General features: G+C 38.0%; 2 protein-coding genes across 9 annotated transcripts; one reads left to right on the forward strand and one right to left on the reverse strand.

Annotated features, from left to right (window-relative positions):
- Window positions 1-1,764: 1,764 nt before the first annotated feature.
- Window positions 1,765-6,173, forward strand: LOC110753331 (rhamnogalacturonan I rhamnosyltransferase 1). 4 transcript variants are annotated; one of them, XM_088253300.1, is made up of 9 exons: window positions 1,765-2,717; window positions 3,344-3,411; window positions 3,543-3,631; window positions 3,768-3,933; window positions 4,067-4,356; window positions 4,438-4,642; window positions 4,739-4,896; window positions 4,970-5,141; window positions 5,319-5,457. In XM_088253300.1, exons 1-8 carry the CDS (start codon window positions 2,393-2,395, stop codon window positions 5,103-5,105), a joined length of 1,437 nt encoding a protein of 478 aa, XP_088109426.1. In that variant the 5' UTR covers window positions 1,765-2,392; the 3' UTR covers window positions 5,106-5,141; window positions 5,319-5,457. The 4 variants fall into 4 exon arrangements, 3 of the variants coding, with proteins under 3 accessions (XP_088109426.1, XP_088109427.1, XP_021809913.2); XM_088253301.1 differs by having other exon boundaries at window positions 4,991-5,141; XR_015835944.1 differs by lacking the exon at window positions 4,970-5,141 and adding an exon at window positions 6,046-6,173 and having other exon boundaries at window positions 1,767-2,717; window positions 5,319-5,922.
- A 2,023-nt stretch (window positions 6,174-8,196) lies between these two features.
- Window positions 8,197-13,632, reverse strand: BIM1 (basic helix-loop-helix (bHLH) DNA-binding superfamily protein). Of its 5 annotated transcripts, none has more exons than XM_088253510.1 (13): window positions 13,471-13,632; window positions 13,306-13,353; window positions 12,661-13,017; window positions 12,453-12,530; window positions 11,160-11,576; window positions 10,850-10,919; window positions 10,594-10,745; window positions 10,383-10,491; window positions 10,035-10,104; window positions 9,835-9,930; window positions 9,154-9,617; window positions 8,825-8,954; window positions 8,197-8,726 (listed from the first exon to the last, which is right to left on the reverse strand). In XM_088253510.1, the coding sequence occupies exons 3-13, from the start codon at window positions 12,695-12,697 to the stop codon at window positions 8,622-8,624; spliced, it is 1,728 nt and encodes a 575-aa protein (XP_088109636.1). In that variant the 5' UTR covers window positions 12,698-13,017; window positions 13,306-13,353; window positions 13,471-13,632; the 3' UTR covers window positions 8,197-8,621. The 5 variants fall into 5 exon arrangements, with proteins under 5 accessions (XP_088109636.1, XP_088109633.1, XP_088109637.1 ...); XM_088253507.1 differs by having other exon boundaries at window positions 9,154-9,620; XM_088253511.1 differs by having other exon boundaries at window positions 9,154-9,620; window positions 12,453-12,541.
- Window positions 13,633-17,272: the final 3,640 nt, after the last annotated feature.

The following is a 17,272-nucleotide window of genomic DNA, read 5'->3' on the forward strand; positions in this document are numbered from 1 at the left end:
GGCATGCACAAAACTTTGCTGCTTGCTGCTGATATATGTCTCTGGGCAATGTGCGCACCATGCCACCCCATCCACGATTTATAAATGGTGGGTCAAGTCAACCACTGAAATTTCCAGACATTAATAAATTTATTTATTTCCAAAATGGTGGAAGACACTAGAAGGAAGAAGAGAACTATACCCAATAGCTAGCTTGAAAATCTAAGTGGTAACTATACCCAATAGCATAATGTAATGGCTTTTACTAGAGGTAGCTTTCTAATACCCATATAGACAAGGAAATTTAACCACCACACTAAGCCACCCCCCCCATCCCATCTCATCCCACTTCTTTTATGCAACTTCTTCATCATTCATCCACTACACTTGGTCTAGATGCTTGTTTTATTCCAATGTCCATGACATTATTTATTTATGCACTCGAGGTCTTAATTAGGTTCGATTTTTCTTCATTCAACATTCGCTTATGTAAAATATAAAAAATGTGAATGAGATCCTTTCAACCATTCCAACATTTACTAATAATAAATAAAATAAAGAATTTTCTGAAATGATATGATTATATGTCCATTTTCATATTGACCCATTTGTGTACATATGCAATTCATTTAATTTAATGTTACAATTAAGAAGATCCTCCCCACCCACATTGACCAACTGGGTATAAATTATCTACCAACCTTCAAGTGAATGCATATTAAAACCAAAGTGAGTTATATAACCTTTCACAAATGAATAAAATTCAACCACAGTGCTATATCTTATTGCTTAAAACATTCCTGTATGTCACTGAAAAAATTAATTTGTTAATTTTCATAACAAGATTAGGTAAAGGAAAAAACACCACTAACTTTAAAATAAAATAAAAATAGTATTTTGCTTTCTAGAATGAAATGACTGAATTCACTTTGAACGAGTTGAGTTACTGTCTGACTGAGTATGGAGAAATTGGATCCACTGCGACATATCATCACAAAGGTCTATGTTTCTCCCAACTCATCTACTACATCTCCAACCAACACGCTCCACCAACACCGAGACACGTGTTACACAACACCGCCAAAGCCCGCGACGGGCGCGTGCAACCTTTCCGCTGTACACTGACAATGTACTTACAATCGGTCCCATTCAGAGCAACCATGGAGCCCACAGTCCGGAACGCGTCCTGATCGCGACACGTGTCCCGACATCCGCATCTCAGGATATGCGCACCATCGGACGGCTTTTCCAAAAGCGGACGTCCTGCCGTGGCGCCGTTTACACGGCACAACCGACACTCAGACGGAGCGTTTGCCACTAGGCTTAGGGTGCCATCAGTCCAAAAGTAGCAAAGTAGTCGCTGTTCTTGTCGCCAAAATACCGTCCCACTCTCAAACGAGAAGCTTTGGAATCTCAAACCATTGTCAGCGATTAAGAACCAAAGAACATCGTGATTAGAGCCCCTTAATCATACTTAATCATAGACTTAAATTGTTAAAGCATTTATTATCAACTCCAGGTGGGGAACCGGCGGAACGAGAAAGCCAAACTTATCGCGATATATTGTCGGCGTGTCGATACGAGAACAAACGGACTGCGACCGAAACGGGGACAACGAAACCACAATCGGATACGGACTTCGCTAATATCCATGATCTCGTTCTCGACGTGTCAAAGATCAAGGGCCTGATGGGAGACACGTGTTCAAAACATAATTGGAGTGGGGCCGGACGCATCGGCCATGTAGCTGGCTATCATTTATTGGAGGCTTTGTGCACTTTAAAGTAACACACAAACACACACACGAAGCCCAAACCCTCTCTTCCTCCTCCGAGCCCACGCAAACCGTCGGTGCACGTCACGCACACCCCATCACGCGTTTTTTGTTTTTCTCTGCATCGCACCACATCGCATATGATGACAACACCGCCTACTCCACCACTGCTCTCTTTCCTCCATCTCTCTCTCATTTCTTAGCGATCTTCTTCTAATCGCCGGCCAACGCTCCGGCGACTCTTCTCGCCGGAGAATACGGCGGATCTGGGTGGGGATTCCACCTCGCATTTCGAGTTCAATTGCCCCGGCTCTGGAAAGGTGGTGTTGTAGCAAATATCAGAGCTTTCAATTTTTGTTTCTTTTCTTCTTTTGAGCAGTGTTGTAGGAAAATAGGGTTATTGATGCAATTGTTTGAGGGAATCTTCGAAAGTGAGAGTTTTGGTGGAAATCTTTGAGGACGGGTGGGGAATGTGGTGAGTATTGCCTCAGTTTTGGAAATCGGTTTCGGATCTTTGCTGGTTTCTATATATAGCAAGAGCTTAAAAAGGAATGCCATTTTTTTGGATCCGACATTGAGCAATACGCCCCGTTTCGTTGACTGCTTGATGTTGTAGAAGGAAGAGAGATACACAGATTGATGTGCAAGATAGAGAAGAAGGAGAGAAAGGGAGTGATGGGATTCAAGGTGTTAGGAGGAGGAGGAGCAGACAAGTTCAAGAACTCGATGCTCGTCACGACGACGTCGTCGCCGTCGAGGTCGAAAATGAAGCTGTGGATGATACGGGCAACGACGTCGGTTTTGTTGTGGACGTGTATTGTACAATTAACGGCTTTGGGGGATATGTGGGGGCCTAGGGTTTTGAAAGGCTGGCCTGCTTGTTTCTCTCAGGAGTCTGCTGCCGCCTCTTCTGTTTTGCAAGACAAGTTGCCTTCCGTCCCGGCCAGAGCTCTTCCGCCCAAGAGTGAGTTTTTATTTTCTAATTTGCCAGGAAATTGGTGGTATTTTTCAGTTATTTCGATGTGGGTTCTTGTAATTATTTTACTAATTACTCCAAGGGCAGTTGTGTTGCTTTTGGATGTTAATTTTATGGGTAGGTTCAACTGGAACTATGCTCGGCCTGTTGTTTTTCAGATTTTCTGAATCCAACCCATCACTTGAGTGTGTGTGTGGGTGTGGTGCGAACTTGTACTTAGTGTCCAAAGCTTCGCAGTTGCTCTGGCTCCAAAAAATGCACATGGAGGTAGAAACTTGTAATTCAGAAAGCAGCTGGTTTCAAGCTACTGTTTAATACAGGCGAACCGATGCTATCCCAAGTTATCACCATACATGGTGATATTGCTTAAATTACGACAGTAAATTTTCCCATTTTGTTTGCCGTTTCTAAGATATGTTCAAATCATGAAGTTTACTCTCTTACATGCCAGACTGTAGAAAATTCAATTCCTATGAAGTAGTAATTACATTAGTCTGTACCATTTTCATCTCTGTCCTGACTTTCTATTGGTTGGCCTTTTCTTATGCTTTGGCTTTGTCATTTGAATGATTGTTTAATTGGCCTCTAATCTGAATTTGTTTTGTTGCCATTAGGGGTTTATAAAAACAATGGCTACCTGATGGTTTCATGCAATGGGGGACTCAATCAAATGAGAGCAGCGGTGAGTGGCTAGCAATTGTTTGCTGTGCATATTAACACTAGTTCATCCTTGGTGATCAAATTACTTTACTTCTTAGTGCATGCAGCTGCTTACCAGTTTCAATTTTTCTTTCTTGGTCGTGATTTCTACAGATATGTGACATGGTTGCTATTGCAAGATATTTGAACGTCACTCTCATTGTCCCTGAGCTTGATAAAACCTCCTTTTGGGCTGATCCCAGGTGTGCCAATATATCTCTCCTACCATTTTCAAGTCATTGAGTGTTTTTTAAATTATAAAAGGATGGTTGTTTTTCTTCGACTCAGTATTACACCACTTCTTACCAAATAATGGTTATATGTTTCTTGATATTGCAGCGAGTTCCAAGACATATTCGATGTGGATAATTTCATCACATCCTTGAGAGATGAAGTTCGCATATTGAAAGAGTTGCCTCCGAGGGTTAAGAGGAGAGTGGAACTAGGAATGATTTATACCATGCCACCAATTAGTTGGTCTGACATGTCTTATTATCATAATCAGGTCAGTCCTTGTCATTGTTCTTTATAACTTGACAAGAAGTTTTCTGTGTTGCAACTTGTAAACATTCTTAAACCTCATCATATTCCTTATTCTTTCTCTCAAATAATATATGCTACTCTTATGTTTCGTACAGATTCTTCCTCTGATACAAAAATACAAAGTGGTACATCTAAATAGAACTGATGCCCGACTTGCCAATAATGGACAACCTTTGGATATTCAGAGACTTCGATGCCGAGTAAATTTTAGTGCTCTGAGGTTTACTTCTCAGATAGAGGAGTTGGGTAAAAGGGTTATCAGGCTTCTAAGGCAAAATGGTCCTTTCCTAGTGCTTCATCTTAGATATGAAATGGACATGTTGGCATTTTCTGGTTGTACTCAAGGTTGTAACACTGAGGAGGTGGAAGAATTGACAAGAATGAGGTAAGTTATACTTTACAATCAATGGATTCCATGCAATAAAAGAATTAATTTCACTGTCTTATACTTTCACTTGTTTGGCAGATATGCTTATCCCTGGTGGAAAGAGAAAATAATCAATTCTGACCTGAAAAGGAAAGATGGTTTGTGTCCTCTGACACCTGAAGAAACTGCTCTTACGCTGAGCGCACTTGACATTGATCGCGATATTCAGATTTATATTGCAGCTGGTGAAATATATGGTGCAGAGAGGAGAATGGCAAGTCTTGCAAAGGCTTATCCCAAATTGGTGAGTAGATGAAAGCTGAAGCCACCTTCTGTATTTTGTATATGGTTACTTTTTGTGTTCTGTTTTTACAAGTTGCCGTTGGATTTGTTCAAACAGGTCAGAAAGGAGACACTGTTGGAACCGTCAGACCTTAGGTTCTTTCAAAACCACTCATCCCAAATGGCAGCACTGGATTATCTTGTCTCATTGGAGAGCGATATTTTTGTTCCCACATATGACGGAAACATGGCTAAAGTGGTTGAAGGCCATCGCAGGTAGTTTCTGCTGCTGACAGTAATTCTCTTTTGTTTATATCAAAACTTTATGGTAATTTTGTAATGCACCTAGTGGTTTTGCTTGGATTCAAAGATTGGTTTTGGAAGTCAAACCCCAGCCAGTTATTTGGCATCCCAAATCTTGTTTCTTTGAGGAGATGATGATATGTGTACGCTGCTTTGTACCAGTCCGACATTTTTCACTCTGAAAGTGTTGCCAGTTTTGGAGCTTTAGTTTATCACAGGTTCATTTGTTCGTAATCCCTGATATTTAGGCAGAGATGTTTTTCTACATGATCTGTTCTGGGATTTGCTTCATTATTTTCCCCAGTTTACTGTTATAGTATTTTTCTTCCTTTCTTTGTTATTAATGGTGAAAATTTTCATCTAAAGTGAGACATTGGGTGCTCATGTTTCTTCAGATTTCTTGGGTTCAAGAAGACAATTCTACTGGACAGAAAGCTTCTTGTTGATTTGATAGACCAGTACACAAGTGGATCATTGAATTGGGATGAATTTTCATCTGCAGTAAAGGAAGCTCATGCAGGTCGAATGGGGAACGCAACTAATAGATTGATGATCCAAGACCGACCAAAAGAGGAGGACTATTTCTATGCCAACCCAGAAGAGTGTTTGCAACCGTTAGATGAACAACTGAGTAGTACGTGATATATATATAATGTTAGAAGATTGTGACACTCATCCATGTTCTACAGTGTTGGCTATTTTCCCACAGATGTATAAGAAAGTTGTCTGCAGAGGGATAGCCATAATGAGATTTTGTTCTGAAGAGGCGATGAAGATTATTGTGGGGGGGAAGTAAGTAATCTTCAATAAAGCCCTGAGAGGATCTATGGTACCAGCTGCTGGAGGACATGTTTTATCTTTTATATAAGCCAAATAATCCATCCAAATCATCATGTATAGAAAGCTGCCCTGCCATTCAGGGTGGGAACGAATTAAAACTGCATTGTATGTGGGGGAAACATATAGGTTTGGTTTACTGGAACTGCAAAATCATCAAAGGTCAACCCCTATTCCTTAATTTTTTTTGTATTTTTTGTTTCTTTTTAGATTAGCCTATGGTATTGTGATTCTCAAGCATATGCTACTACTACTACATCCTAAAAGGTTTTTCTGTTTGCACAGATGATTGCCTCATTCCCGTTTGTAATGTGGGTCTAATTCTGAGAGAATGACCGAGAGGGGGGGGCCAATGATTATGTATTTTTACACAATACTCCCATTAATTTATATGTCTAAGAGTGTTTAATTTACTTGGAGTGTTTAGGGTTTTACTGGCCTTAAAGTTTCCCCAGTAGATCATCAGTTGGGTTATTTCTGGATTAGTTGGTAGTACATGTGAATATGCTTGCAGACAGAGGAACAGTTTCCTTTATTTGAGAAGGTGGTTTGTAAATCTCATATGATAATGACAAGCCAAGTAAACAAACCAGTCGAACATGTTCTCTAGGGCCATTGGAATTTTGACATATGTATATATATATATCTGGATTTGGGGGATCTGCTTGCTAGTACTAGTGGTGGGGTAGGTGTCCTTTGGGGTTTGTATATCAATACATTTAATCATATATATGTTGTTAATAATTCCCATATTTGCCACAAAATGGTTGGTAGAAGGATTTCAATTAAATTTGGAAATTTGAGCAAAAAAGAAGAAGAAGAGAATTATACAAGGAGGTTTGGTTCATGTGAATGGAATGATTGCATGTGGTCCTTGACCTTCTTCATTAGCTGGCAATGGCATACTGATATATTCTCTGTCTTTCTTCCCCGGGAAACATTTGGTTAACGTTCATTTCTGTGCACCGCTAATTTTTGGGTTTTTCTTTCTTTCTTTCTTTCTTTCTCTTTTCTGGTTGCCACTTGCCATAATATTAATAATAAAGTGAATTGTATATCACAATTATTGACGATAAAGTTTGCTTTTCCTATTGACAGAAAACAAAAGCAGCTTGCTATATTATTTATTGTTCTAATTTCTTGCAAGAGAGCCGAATTTCTGCAAATATTATTGTTCTCATTTCTCGAATATTTGCTTACCCACAAAAAAACAAAAAATGTCTCATCATCATCTCTACCTTGTTAAACACAAAAGTGCCTTTTATCTTCCTTGTTTTTGACACTATCATTTTGTCCTGTATCGAGAATACATATACACTCGAACTTACCTGATGATGGAGAGAGAGCAGGGGTAGACTCTGCTTTTTGTGTTTTTAATATTTGTCCAATTGTCGACCGAATATCAATTTAAATTTTTTGGATGATCCAAGAAAAAGCCACATCCACCCCGAAGAAAGAGCTCTTAATATTCAAATAATTAAGGCAGTTCAAAGTTGCTTTTGAACTACGTCGCAATCAGCAGAAAATATGTTCAATTAATGCAGCTTCGTAATTTTATAATTTTTTGGTGGAAAAATTGCTCGTGGGAGCGAAATGCATAACGTCATTGCTTGAGTTTCAAGTCAACAATAAAGAACATTATTTACAACAATGACACTGATAGCAGAGATTTTGTGATAAACTGTTGCTGAACATTGCTTTTGCTTTCAAACTTATAATCCATAAATTCAAGTTTTATTTTTCAATTTTAAAAATCGTTTTAAGATTACGATGCTCTTACTTAGGTAATTGAACTGAGAAAAAGTCTTCAGCAATTCACCCGATCCAATGTTTTAACACCTGATCCAACGATTTCTTTACTTATTAACTCTAATGACTTCGTCTTATCGGTTTGAGAGTTTGATGTAGTCTTTAAAGCATTAATATTATTATATGGTAACACTATTAGTAAAATCTGTACATATTTTCCACAAAATAATGCACATGGGTTTAATCACACACACAAAAGTATAAGTTAAGTTAGTTTCTTATTTGTGAATTTAAAATCCTTTTGTGTAGTGGTTTGGAGCAATTGTTTTCTTCAGGAAAGATTTGAGTTCGAGTCCTAATATCTGTGTAGGGTGTGTGAGTTTAGTATATTGTCGTCCCTAAATAGGAAATGTTTTCAAAACAAAAAAAACAAAAGTTTAAGGTCTTTTTGTTTAAATTCAAAATAGAAAAGGTCTTATTGGATCAATATGACCAGATTGTAGATTTGGCCCAATTTCCCAATCATACGACTCAATCCATGTTTGGGCCATTGGTTATTCTGGCATTTTGAGCTTGGGCTGACCCAAATGAAGAAGAGAGTCATATTGGGCTTGGGTTGACCCGATCCATTTGGTACCAGGAGGAGATTCATAAGATAAAAATTCAACATTAATTGAAGTTCTAATGTAAGAGGGTAACCAGTATTTCATTAAGAAAAAAATAATAAAATTACATCCAAAAAAAAGTCATGTTGCCAAAGAAATTGGGGCACAAGAAATAACACTGCAAGAATTACAAGACGAGGAAAGAAGCCTCAACTGAAAAAGCAGCTTCTCAACATTAGAATGGAAGCCTCAATAATAATGATAATTCACAAAAAATAAAAAAGACAACAAATATTTGGTTGGGAAATCAATCTATGGATCCCAACAAACTAAACTAGACACTACATGTACAAATTACAATCAATCGCAGTCTCGACTGGGTAGATTATAAACCAGCAGAAGACATGAATAAACCCCCATGCATCAAAGGGGTTCCCAAAAAAATGAATTAATTATAAATCATTAACAAATAATTATAGCAGTAATTAATATAGTTGCCTTGTCATATTAGTTTCTGCCTGTCTTGAGCTTCTTTGGGGCATGTTCAGAGTCTTCACCACTTGCAACTCTAGAGTGTCTTTTTCCTTGATTGCTAGAGAGGATCTCGTTGTCCTGCAGCAGAATGGGCGAAATGTTTAATTATATATGTTTCTTCAAAATGAAACAGGGGAATGACAATGGCATTAATAAAACCTGCATCAACATGATACCTTAACAGCAGATTTCGGTATAGGCGATCGACTATTTGCTCGCTTCCCAAGTTCAATTTGCACTGAGATGCTGGCCTGTGACAAATCCACACCAGAATTCTGCAGGGCTTGTGTCAGAGTATTCAACAACCTGTCCAATCCCGACATTCGATTATGTTATTGACTCATTCATAAATCTACAAGCATATTCATTAGTACCAGACAGACTACTATCTTAATCTTCTCAAAGTTTATGTTTAGTACATTTACAGCCAGGTCTGATGAATTAGATCACAGAACCTTAACCAAAGACCTATTAAATATGTGACTTGAACCAAAAGGAAACTCACCCTTGAGAGTACGCACTTGAGATGTTAATTCGACCGCCTTCAATTGTCAGCTCCTGTTCTTTTAGCTTATCCCTAGTGACAGCACCATCGGTAGCATGCGATACTGTCTGGCCTAACATAGATTGATGCTGAGATGTGTTCTCTGCATCAGATGGCAATCTAGGTGGAAGTTGAGGTACTGCAGCACCACCACTCCTGACAGGAGTGAAGAAGTTGGGCTGCATTGACAAAGGAAAGGGCATTGGCTTGCTTGTTATTCCAGGGTGGTGATCCATTGCTTTGAAGGTAGTTTCAGTACTTGTATCAGATTCTACAGGGTTCTGAGCACAGCTTCCAGGAATTGACGGTGAAACAGAAGTAGTTTTCTCATCAAACTTTGCGGCAAATACTAATGCAGGACCAGACCCACCATTCATGCCTCGAGATTGATCGCAGTAACTTTCCCTAAGCTTGGGATTGTTTCTCTGCTTCAAGTAAAAAGACGATACTCTACAATTAGGCAACTCCAATATATACCGACATAAATTTGTGTGTATAAATCTTTTAGTAAATATGAACAGAATACATGCCACAAAGGCTAAAGACCTGACTTCTATGCCACAAGTGTAAAGCCCCACGAGTGATACTAAGGTTTCCAAATTGAATGGAACATAATCAGTAAAGGGAATAAAAAAGATTTACCCAAGGCATCAATTTCGCTGGATCAGGGTTCCATCCTTGGTATGATCCCTCATACTTGTTTACTTTTTCCTGTAAAAACTGAATGTATTCGATAACCTGGGAAGCAAAAAGATTGAAGTTTAAGAAAAACCCAATTATTCAACAAGTGAAATGAAAGGTGAAAAAAGGAACAAATTACAACAATTAAAACTTGTATGTACCTCCAATAAAAATGACGCCTTATCTCTTTTTTGATCACTATGAGGAATGAGCTCTCTCAACATCTGGAATCTGCAACAATAACTTCAAGGGTCAATCTCAATCTCAATCTAATGTTCACCAAACCACCAAGGAGCAAAGCCATCTGATTATGCCATCAACTTTTCATATCATATAAGAAACTATTACTTCATAAACATGAAACTTTCTAAAATTTGGGATTTATCTTGGTTCTTGTAGTACTCATTTCCAAAACATGACTCATTATATTATATCAAATAGTAAATGTGTTGCATCAGATTTAGCGTGTGTAAACTATTAAAATTATAATGCAAGGGAGGAACACTTGCCTATCATTTATTTTGCTCCTCCTTCGCTGCTCTGTGGCAGAGTGCTTGGACCGTGGTGTGTTAGCTTTCTGATCAGAGCTCTTAACGTCAACTGTTACCCTCAAATCTCCTTTAAAGAAACACCCAAACTCTTCAGTGAAGTTGAAAAAATGAAGGAAAAAAATAAGCTAAAGAATTTTAAGTGAATCTTAGTGCTAAGAAGGAGACATACCCTTATAGGGGGTGGTGGCGGTGGTGGTAGTAGTAGAGGTCTCCTTTTTGAGAACAAACTCATCTTCATCGTCCAGTTCGTCTTCCTGGGTACTTGCCTTGGCGGCAGACTTCATCATCTCCATGAAGCTTATGTTCTTCTGCCCAGATGACCTGTTGAAATTTCAATTGTATATAAAAAACTGTATCTATAATATTGAAATCAGTAACATGAAGAAATTAAAAACATAAAGAGTTCGAGATGGTTAGTTACTAACTGAGCACTGAAGCAGTTGCGATGGTTGTTGGAAGATGACTGCGCAGGCCGCTCTGAAGACGTCCATTGCCCTGTAAAATCCCCAGTAGCCGATAGCTATCAGTTTCAGTTCAATTTTTCACCATTTGTTCTTTCTTATCATTTCATTCAAAAGTAGAGGCTTATTATACATGGAATATATGTGATTGATGGTGAAGCGTGAGCGATCAGAGTGAAAATATACACTACATCTATATATACCACATGCAAAAACACAAATATTTTATTTTTTGGGGTCAACTGCAAAAATACAAATGAGTTTAATTATTTACCTCTCACAATACCCGCTGGTCTTTTTCCCACATTCTCCTTCCCTGTCTTTCCCTTATTCTTTAATGCAGATTCTTCCCACAAAGTGAATCCACTTCCAGTGTAAGAACTGCAGTTTGAGTGTTCCTCAACATTTCTGTCGGTGCTACTTGCTTGAGCTTGAGTGACTGTAAATACCGGCGATCCCTCTGGTTTTGGAACCCTTTGATTAAAATAAGAAATGTGGCTTATAGTGTAAGTCCCAATCCCACCAGGGAGAACGTGCTCCGCAGAAGAAATTGGCTGCGCTGCTGCTGCTGCTGCATGAGATGCTGGCTTTTCAGCAGTTGATATCTCAACGGATGCTTCTTCCTTAGCTATGCATTTCTTTCCCATTCGTTCCAGTGGTTGTAGGAAATCATGAGTTTCAAGGTAGCCTCCTGATGACATAATTAAACCAAAATTAGGTCTCTGAACCAGATAAATACTGCATATATCTAGCTCTACTATTATATTTTTAGGTCAAATTTTCACCAATTAGCTAGGCTAATATTTTTGTAGTTTCAAATTTGCAACATTTCCTTCTCCAACAGCTTCTACTGCATTAGCATTCAATATTTGACAAATTATGAAGCCATGACAGAAAAAATTAATAATCATGTGGCATGGCAATGGATCAACAAACCAATAAATAAAATGTCATAATAATTATAAAAAGCTGATCTTTAAATTCTTATTTTATAGAAAGTGAAAAAAATCAGTCTAATCTAATTTTTTTTCAGCATCATTTCTCAGATCCAAGATTTGGAAAACAACATGTTTAAAAACTTAACCACAAATTTTAATGAATATGACAAACAAAAAAACAAAGAAAAGATTTAGCCATCACTTCACATCCCACGCTTCATCTGAATACCAATGCACCTGCGTAAGGCGTGATATGTGAGATGTCAAATCATGTCTAACTTCCATTGGTGGGGCAAGTGGGTCCCATCAGGGCCCCACCCACATATCCATCTCGTGCCAATCTAATGGTGTTGATTGGTAAAGGCTAACCCTTTCCTTTTTCGCATTGGCAGCCAATTCAAGGCTGGCCTACAATTCATGGCCCAGATGGATAACCAGATCCATGATTCAAATGTGGTCACGTGCATGCATAATAGCGACCCCTATTTCTTTAATTCAACAAACAAAATATATATTTTCCTCTTATCTAAGCATTAACGAAAAATTAAAAAAAGGAAAGAGAAAAGCAAATTGTTTTTGGGATTTTAAACAAAAATATTCTGAAATTGAAGGAAAAATACAAGGATTACCTTGAGAAGGTGGCCTTGGATCTTGTTGGGCAGTTGGATGACTGTAGAGTGACAGAAAGTCGTGCGTTGGTTTCCTTCCTGTAGAAAAACTTTGAAATCAAGGTTAAGAAATAAAACGCAATTCTATTGGTTTCCATTTCCTAAAATTCTGAATCCGAAATTAAAAAAACCAAAAAAAAAAACGAATCCGTTTCCGAAAAATGAATACCTTCGGTTCCAAACGGACGGGGTTGAGGAAGCTCCATCAGTACAGGCGGGTTAAATAATTATTTGCGCGGAAAATTCTCCTGGTAATTTTAACAGAATTTCAGTATCAAAATTCAGCGGAAATTCAGTAAGCGCTGGCAGAGCCTTCAATTTTATTTTATTTGAATTTCCAAATTATTGACGTTGGAGCCAAGATTCTTTCTTGAGCTGCACAGATCCGCCGAGAGCCTAAAGCCTCCGCCAGAAGATCGGAGGCACATTCACTTTTGCTTTTGCCTTCGCTTTCAGAAGCGGCCAAGATAAAAATCCAGGCTTTGATTCCAATTCTCCGAATGCTTTTCGATACCAGTTGCTTTGGCTGCAATTTTGTTGGCCACGAACCTGTCAGTTGTTCTCCATAACTGATATAAGTTCATCAAACGAGACGTAAATTCACAGAATTCAACGAATCTACCATTGAATTATAACCGGATAGGATTTCTTTTTTCTTTTTTTTATAAAAAAAAAAAGCTTACCATAAATTAAAATTTTACATATTTGTCAAGCAGATTCAAAACTAATTAATTATACGCAATTCGAAGTTTTAAAAAAAAAAAACTCAGCAAGCGAATAAGATCCCAAGGGAGGAAGTTAAAAAATTTCAAACCTGCAAGCAATTCACGTGAAGATTGAGCTACCAAGTCCTGTATGTACACTGCAGAAAGTGCTTCGAATTCAGAGCTTGAAAATACCATACCGTAATTCCGGTAATTAAAGATCGAAAAGAAAAGAAGAAAAACAACAGCTTCGAAATTTCGAGCACAAATTTGACCTTTTTGAAAAATTCTGATCGGCGTCTCCTTTTTCAATTCCTCGTCCAGATAGCCGGACCCTCTCTCTCTGTCTCTCTCTCTCTCTCTCTATGTGAGTTTGTGAGAGTTGTGTGAGTTCTTTGGCTCAGGATCTTTTATACAGTTTTCATTTGCCTGCTTGCTTTGCCTTCTGTATTGTTTTCATTTATTTATTTAAATATTTGTTTTGGTTGTTTTCCGTTAGATAAACCGCCGTTGGGCTAACGACGTTGCGGCGGGGTTAACGGCGTTAAGGTTTGGAGCGGAGGGTAGTGTAGCGTGGCCGTTTACTCTTAACTGGGTAAGGCTTTTCAGGGTTCACGGAACTCAATTATTTACTTTTACTTGAATTCAATTTTTTTTTATTGTTTTCGGCAATCCCCATTATTTTATTTATTCTTTTTTTGATTTGGCAATCCCGAGTAATAGTCTTCTTTACTTGGTCTGTGTTTCTGTCCGTTTGTCCACATACGAAGATAATCACTTCATTTTTTTCTTTTTCTTTCCAAAAAAATAATATAAGGAAAGGCTTAAATAATGTTTTAACAGATGACTTGTTTTTTTTTTCTTTGTTACAACTTACAATACAAGTAACAAGTGTTTATTTATGGGTATAATCTAGTGCATTACCCATGCTAATACCAATTTCACCGTTCAATATTTATGTTAGCGTGCGTAAACTTTAAGGGCTCGTTTGGTGCTCTTTCTGATACTATAGTAGAACAGTTTACTATCCTTGAGACAGATAATTATCTTAATTTTCCATTATTGAGATAATTATACTAATAGATAGTTATCTTTTAATTAATGAGTTTTCAGTGTATAAACAGTCAGCAGTCCTTTTGGGAAGGGGGTTACCAACTTACCACTTCTGGGTACGCTTAAGCAACGCACGTGCAACCCTCTCTGCGTTTTGGGAGTTAGAGCTCAGCTCAGAAAGTACACAGATAATAAGAGAAAGGGAAGCCAAAGTTTATACTGTTTCACTGCACAATAAGAAAAAAAGTTTGACACAAAAATAAGTCACGTGATCGGGTAAACTAAGCGTTGACGTGGGAACAGTAGAATGAATGTTGACCCCGTTATCCGCGACTTAACAACAACTAAATATACACTTAGTGATGATTAGAGGCACAGATCCCCATCAACTTACTAATGTTAATAAATATTATTATTACTGCACTTGCCTTTAGCTCACGAGCTGAGAAAAGCTCTCTCTCCTCTCTCTCTCCTCTCTCTCCTCTCTCTCCTCGGGCTGCGACTGACTTGTCACCTTGTGAAAGGATGTTGGTGGTAACGGAGCAAATGTCACGTGCCGCCCCACTCCTTCAGTTCACTCATTCATTTTGGTTTCGTTTTATCTGTCTGTACCGCTGAACGCGGGACTTCTGTCTTTGTGGGCCGTGGCTTTGCATTTCCCCATGTATCCTTTCATAACGCAAGGGCTGTGTAAGTGTAAAAAAAGGGATAACATTATTGCTATGCAGTTTATTATAAATTGTCATATAAAAAACTTATCACGTGTAGCATGCCAATGATTGAACGAAAATAGCAAAATATTGTTATTTCCGTTTAACACGAGCGTTTCTCGTCTAGATGACTTCAAACCGTGAAATATTTAAAAACTCTTAAACTCAAACGATTAGCCAGTACCTTTACTAAAGAGTGGTGATTTCCCCACTCCAATTTTATCCACTTATACTCCATTTTATAACTAAAAAAGGAGTGTAAGTGGATAAAATTGGAGTGGGAAAATCATTACCCTTACTAAAAGGCTAATTTGAAAAAAGAAGATAAAAAATGAGTTATAAAGTGATTTGGATAATCCATATGTAAATGAATCGTAACAAGAATAGTTTAACTAAGATCAATTCGTTATTTTTCTCCTTGTTTTCTAGACGATAACAATTATTCGTCCACACTGTTTATAGAGAATCATAATGTTAATTAATTAAGAATTATAATTCTTTAATTATATGATCTCTATTAATCTCCGACAATCATGCATGGCAATTGAGCATTCACATTGCGATCCAACAGCTTGGCGCGACAATCCACTTCCCTTCCTTTCTTTCCACTTCTCACAATACAAATAGTATTAAAATTGGGAGAACATGGCTCTCAATTCACAAGTCGTACAAAAAATTAAATTAAAATGAATTAAGTCGTACGGTGTAGGTTGTTCTGTCTGTGTTTCTCTTTCAGCATCACCCACCCTAACCCTAGTTTCAGCATATGACACCGCCACTTCTATTCCTCTTAAATATTTACAATAAATAATTTTGTTCAATTTAACATTTTTTGAACTTGTAGTTTGCCAAAATATATTGGATTTTGATGCATTTTTAGGGAGCGTGTTGTTCAATAATAAGCCAAATGTGCCGTGTCAAGCTAGAATTAGATGAATTTATGAAAGAAGAATATGATATATGAATTGGCATGTGACGCCCACCCAATAAGATGCTTGCAAATACTTGTTTTCTCTGAATTAATTAATTCCTATTTAAGTCACATGATCATAACTAATTAATTTATTAAGTATACCACGTCTCCTGTTAATTTCCTAAGAAGCTGCGGCTGCTCACACCATGTCATCATGTCTTAATAATTAGTAATTGGTAAAAGGTGTAGTAATTTCTAAGATTGCTATAAGTTATTGGTAGATTTGTTTGCAGGAAATTGTACTTTTTGGTGTATTGCACACGTGACCATCTTATATGAATAGAGAGGATAAAATTTGGAATGGAAAAAAATGAACCCCACATGCAATGCAACTACTACTAGTCAAGAGTCGTAAATGCTGTCTACCTTACATCACGTGCAGGATAAAGATTAATTAGCTAGTAAACAGGATTAGAACATTTAGGTTTGGAAAGAAGAAAAAATAAACACGAAAATAATTGAGCATAAAATTGATTAAGTTGGTAATTAAGGAGTTTGAGAAGCTTGGGCGAACTTGTAAGAAAGAAAAAAAGGTAGAGAGCCCTTAGCTAGGATTCGGAGGGTAGTGGTGAGTAGTGAGTGGCTCAACCGCTCAAGAAGATGTGACCCCTGAAAAGTGATATGTGCGTAGCTAATTGATTAAGTTGGTCATTTTCATGCTTTGTCGTCACAAACGGCAGTGCCCATGGGCCACCTGAGTTGACCCCCCACCTCACGTGCATAAAAAAACATGGCAAATCCCACAGCCCTCACTCACTTTATTAAGAGCATCTCCACCCACAAGGGCTAAGTCTAAGGCAATGGCAAGCAAGGGCTGCCACTATTCACGTGAATAGTGTCAGCCTTTGCATTTGTGGTTCCACCCACAAGGGCTAAGTCTAGGGCAAGTCTAAGGCAAGAAAGGAAAAAAATATTATGCAACAAAATATAAACAATTTAGAAAGTAAATAAAATTGTTATGTATTTATAGGGAAAGCATCTATAATTTTTTGGTATTTTTAAAAAAAAAATTGAAAATTTTTTGGATATTTTTTGAATTTTTTAAAATATTTTTTTGGTCGCTGACGTCAGCGTGACGTCACAAAACTCGGTTTGAAGCCCAGGCAAAACCTGCCCTTGGGCTTGCCCGGGCTGGTGGGACCCACGCCAAACCAGGCTGCAGGCTGCAGCGCTGGAGCTGCTTGGGCTTGCAAGGGGGGCCTTTTGCCCGGTTCTTCTCCTGCGCTGGAGATGCTCTAAGTTATTTAACATCAACACTGTCCCTTTGTTGTTTCTACCTTTGGAAATTCGATGAGCACACTGCCCCTATCTCTTATATATAAATATAGAGAGAAAAGAGTA

This window comes from Prunus avium, chromosome 5, assembly GCF_965620075.1.
Source record: "Prunus avium chromosome 5, drPruAviu1.hap1.1, whole genome shotgun sequence".
Classification (NCBI taxonomy): domain Eukaryota; kingdom Viridiplantae; phylum Streptophyta; class Magnoliopsida; order Rosales; family Rosaceae; genus Prunus; species Prunus avium.

Coding starts and splice junctions, on each gene's coding strand:
- LOC110753331 (XM_021954221.2), top strand. CDS start 2,393: ATGTGCAAGATAGAGAAGAAGGAGAGAAAGGGAGTGATGGGATTCAAG. Junction 3,934..4,066: donor TGTCTTATTATCATAATCAG/GTCAGTCCTTGT, acceptor TGTTTCGTACAG/ATTCTTCCTCTGATACAAAA. Junction 4,897..5,318: donor GTGGTTGAAGGCCATCGCAG/GTAGTTTCTGCT, acceptor ATGTTTCTTCAG/ATTTCTTGGGTTCAAGAAGA.
- BIM1 (XM_088253507.1), bottom strand. CDS start 12,697: ATGGAGCTTCCTCAACCCCGTCCGTTTGGAACCGAAG. Junction 10,105..10,382: donor AGGAGCAAAATAAATGATAG/GCAAGTGTTCCT, acceptor TTATTGTTGCAG/ATTCCAGATGTTGAGAGAGC. Junction 8,727..8,824: donor TACCGAAATCTGCTGTTAAG/GTATCATGTTGA, acceptor ATTCTGCTGCAG/GACAACGAGATCCTCTCTAG.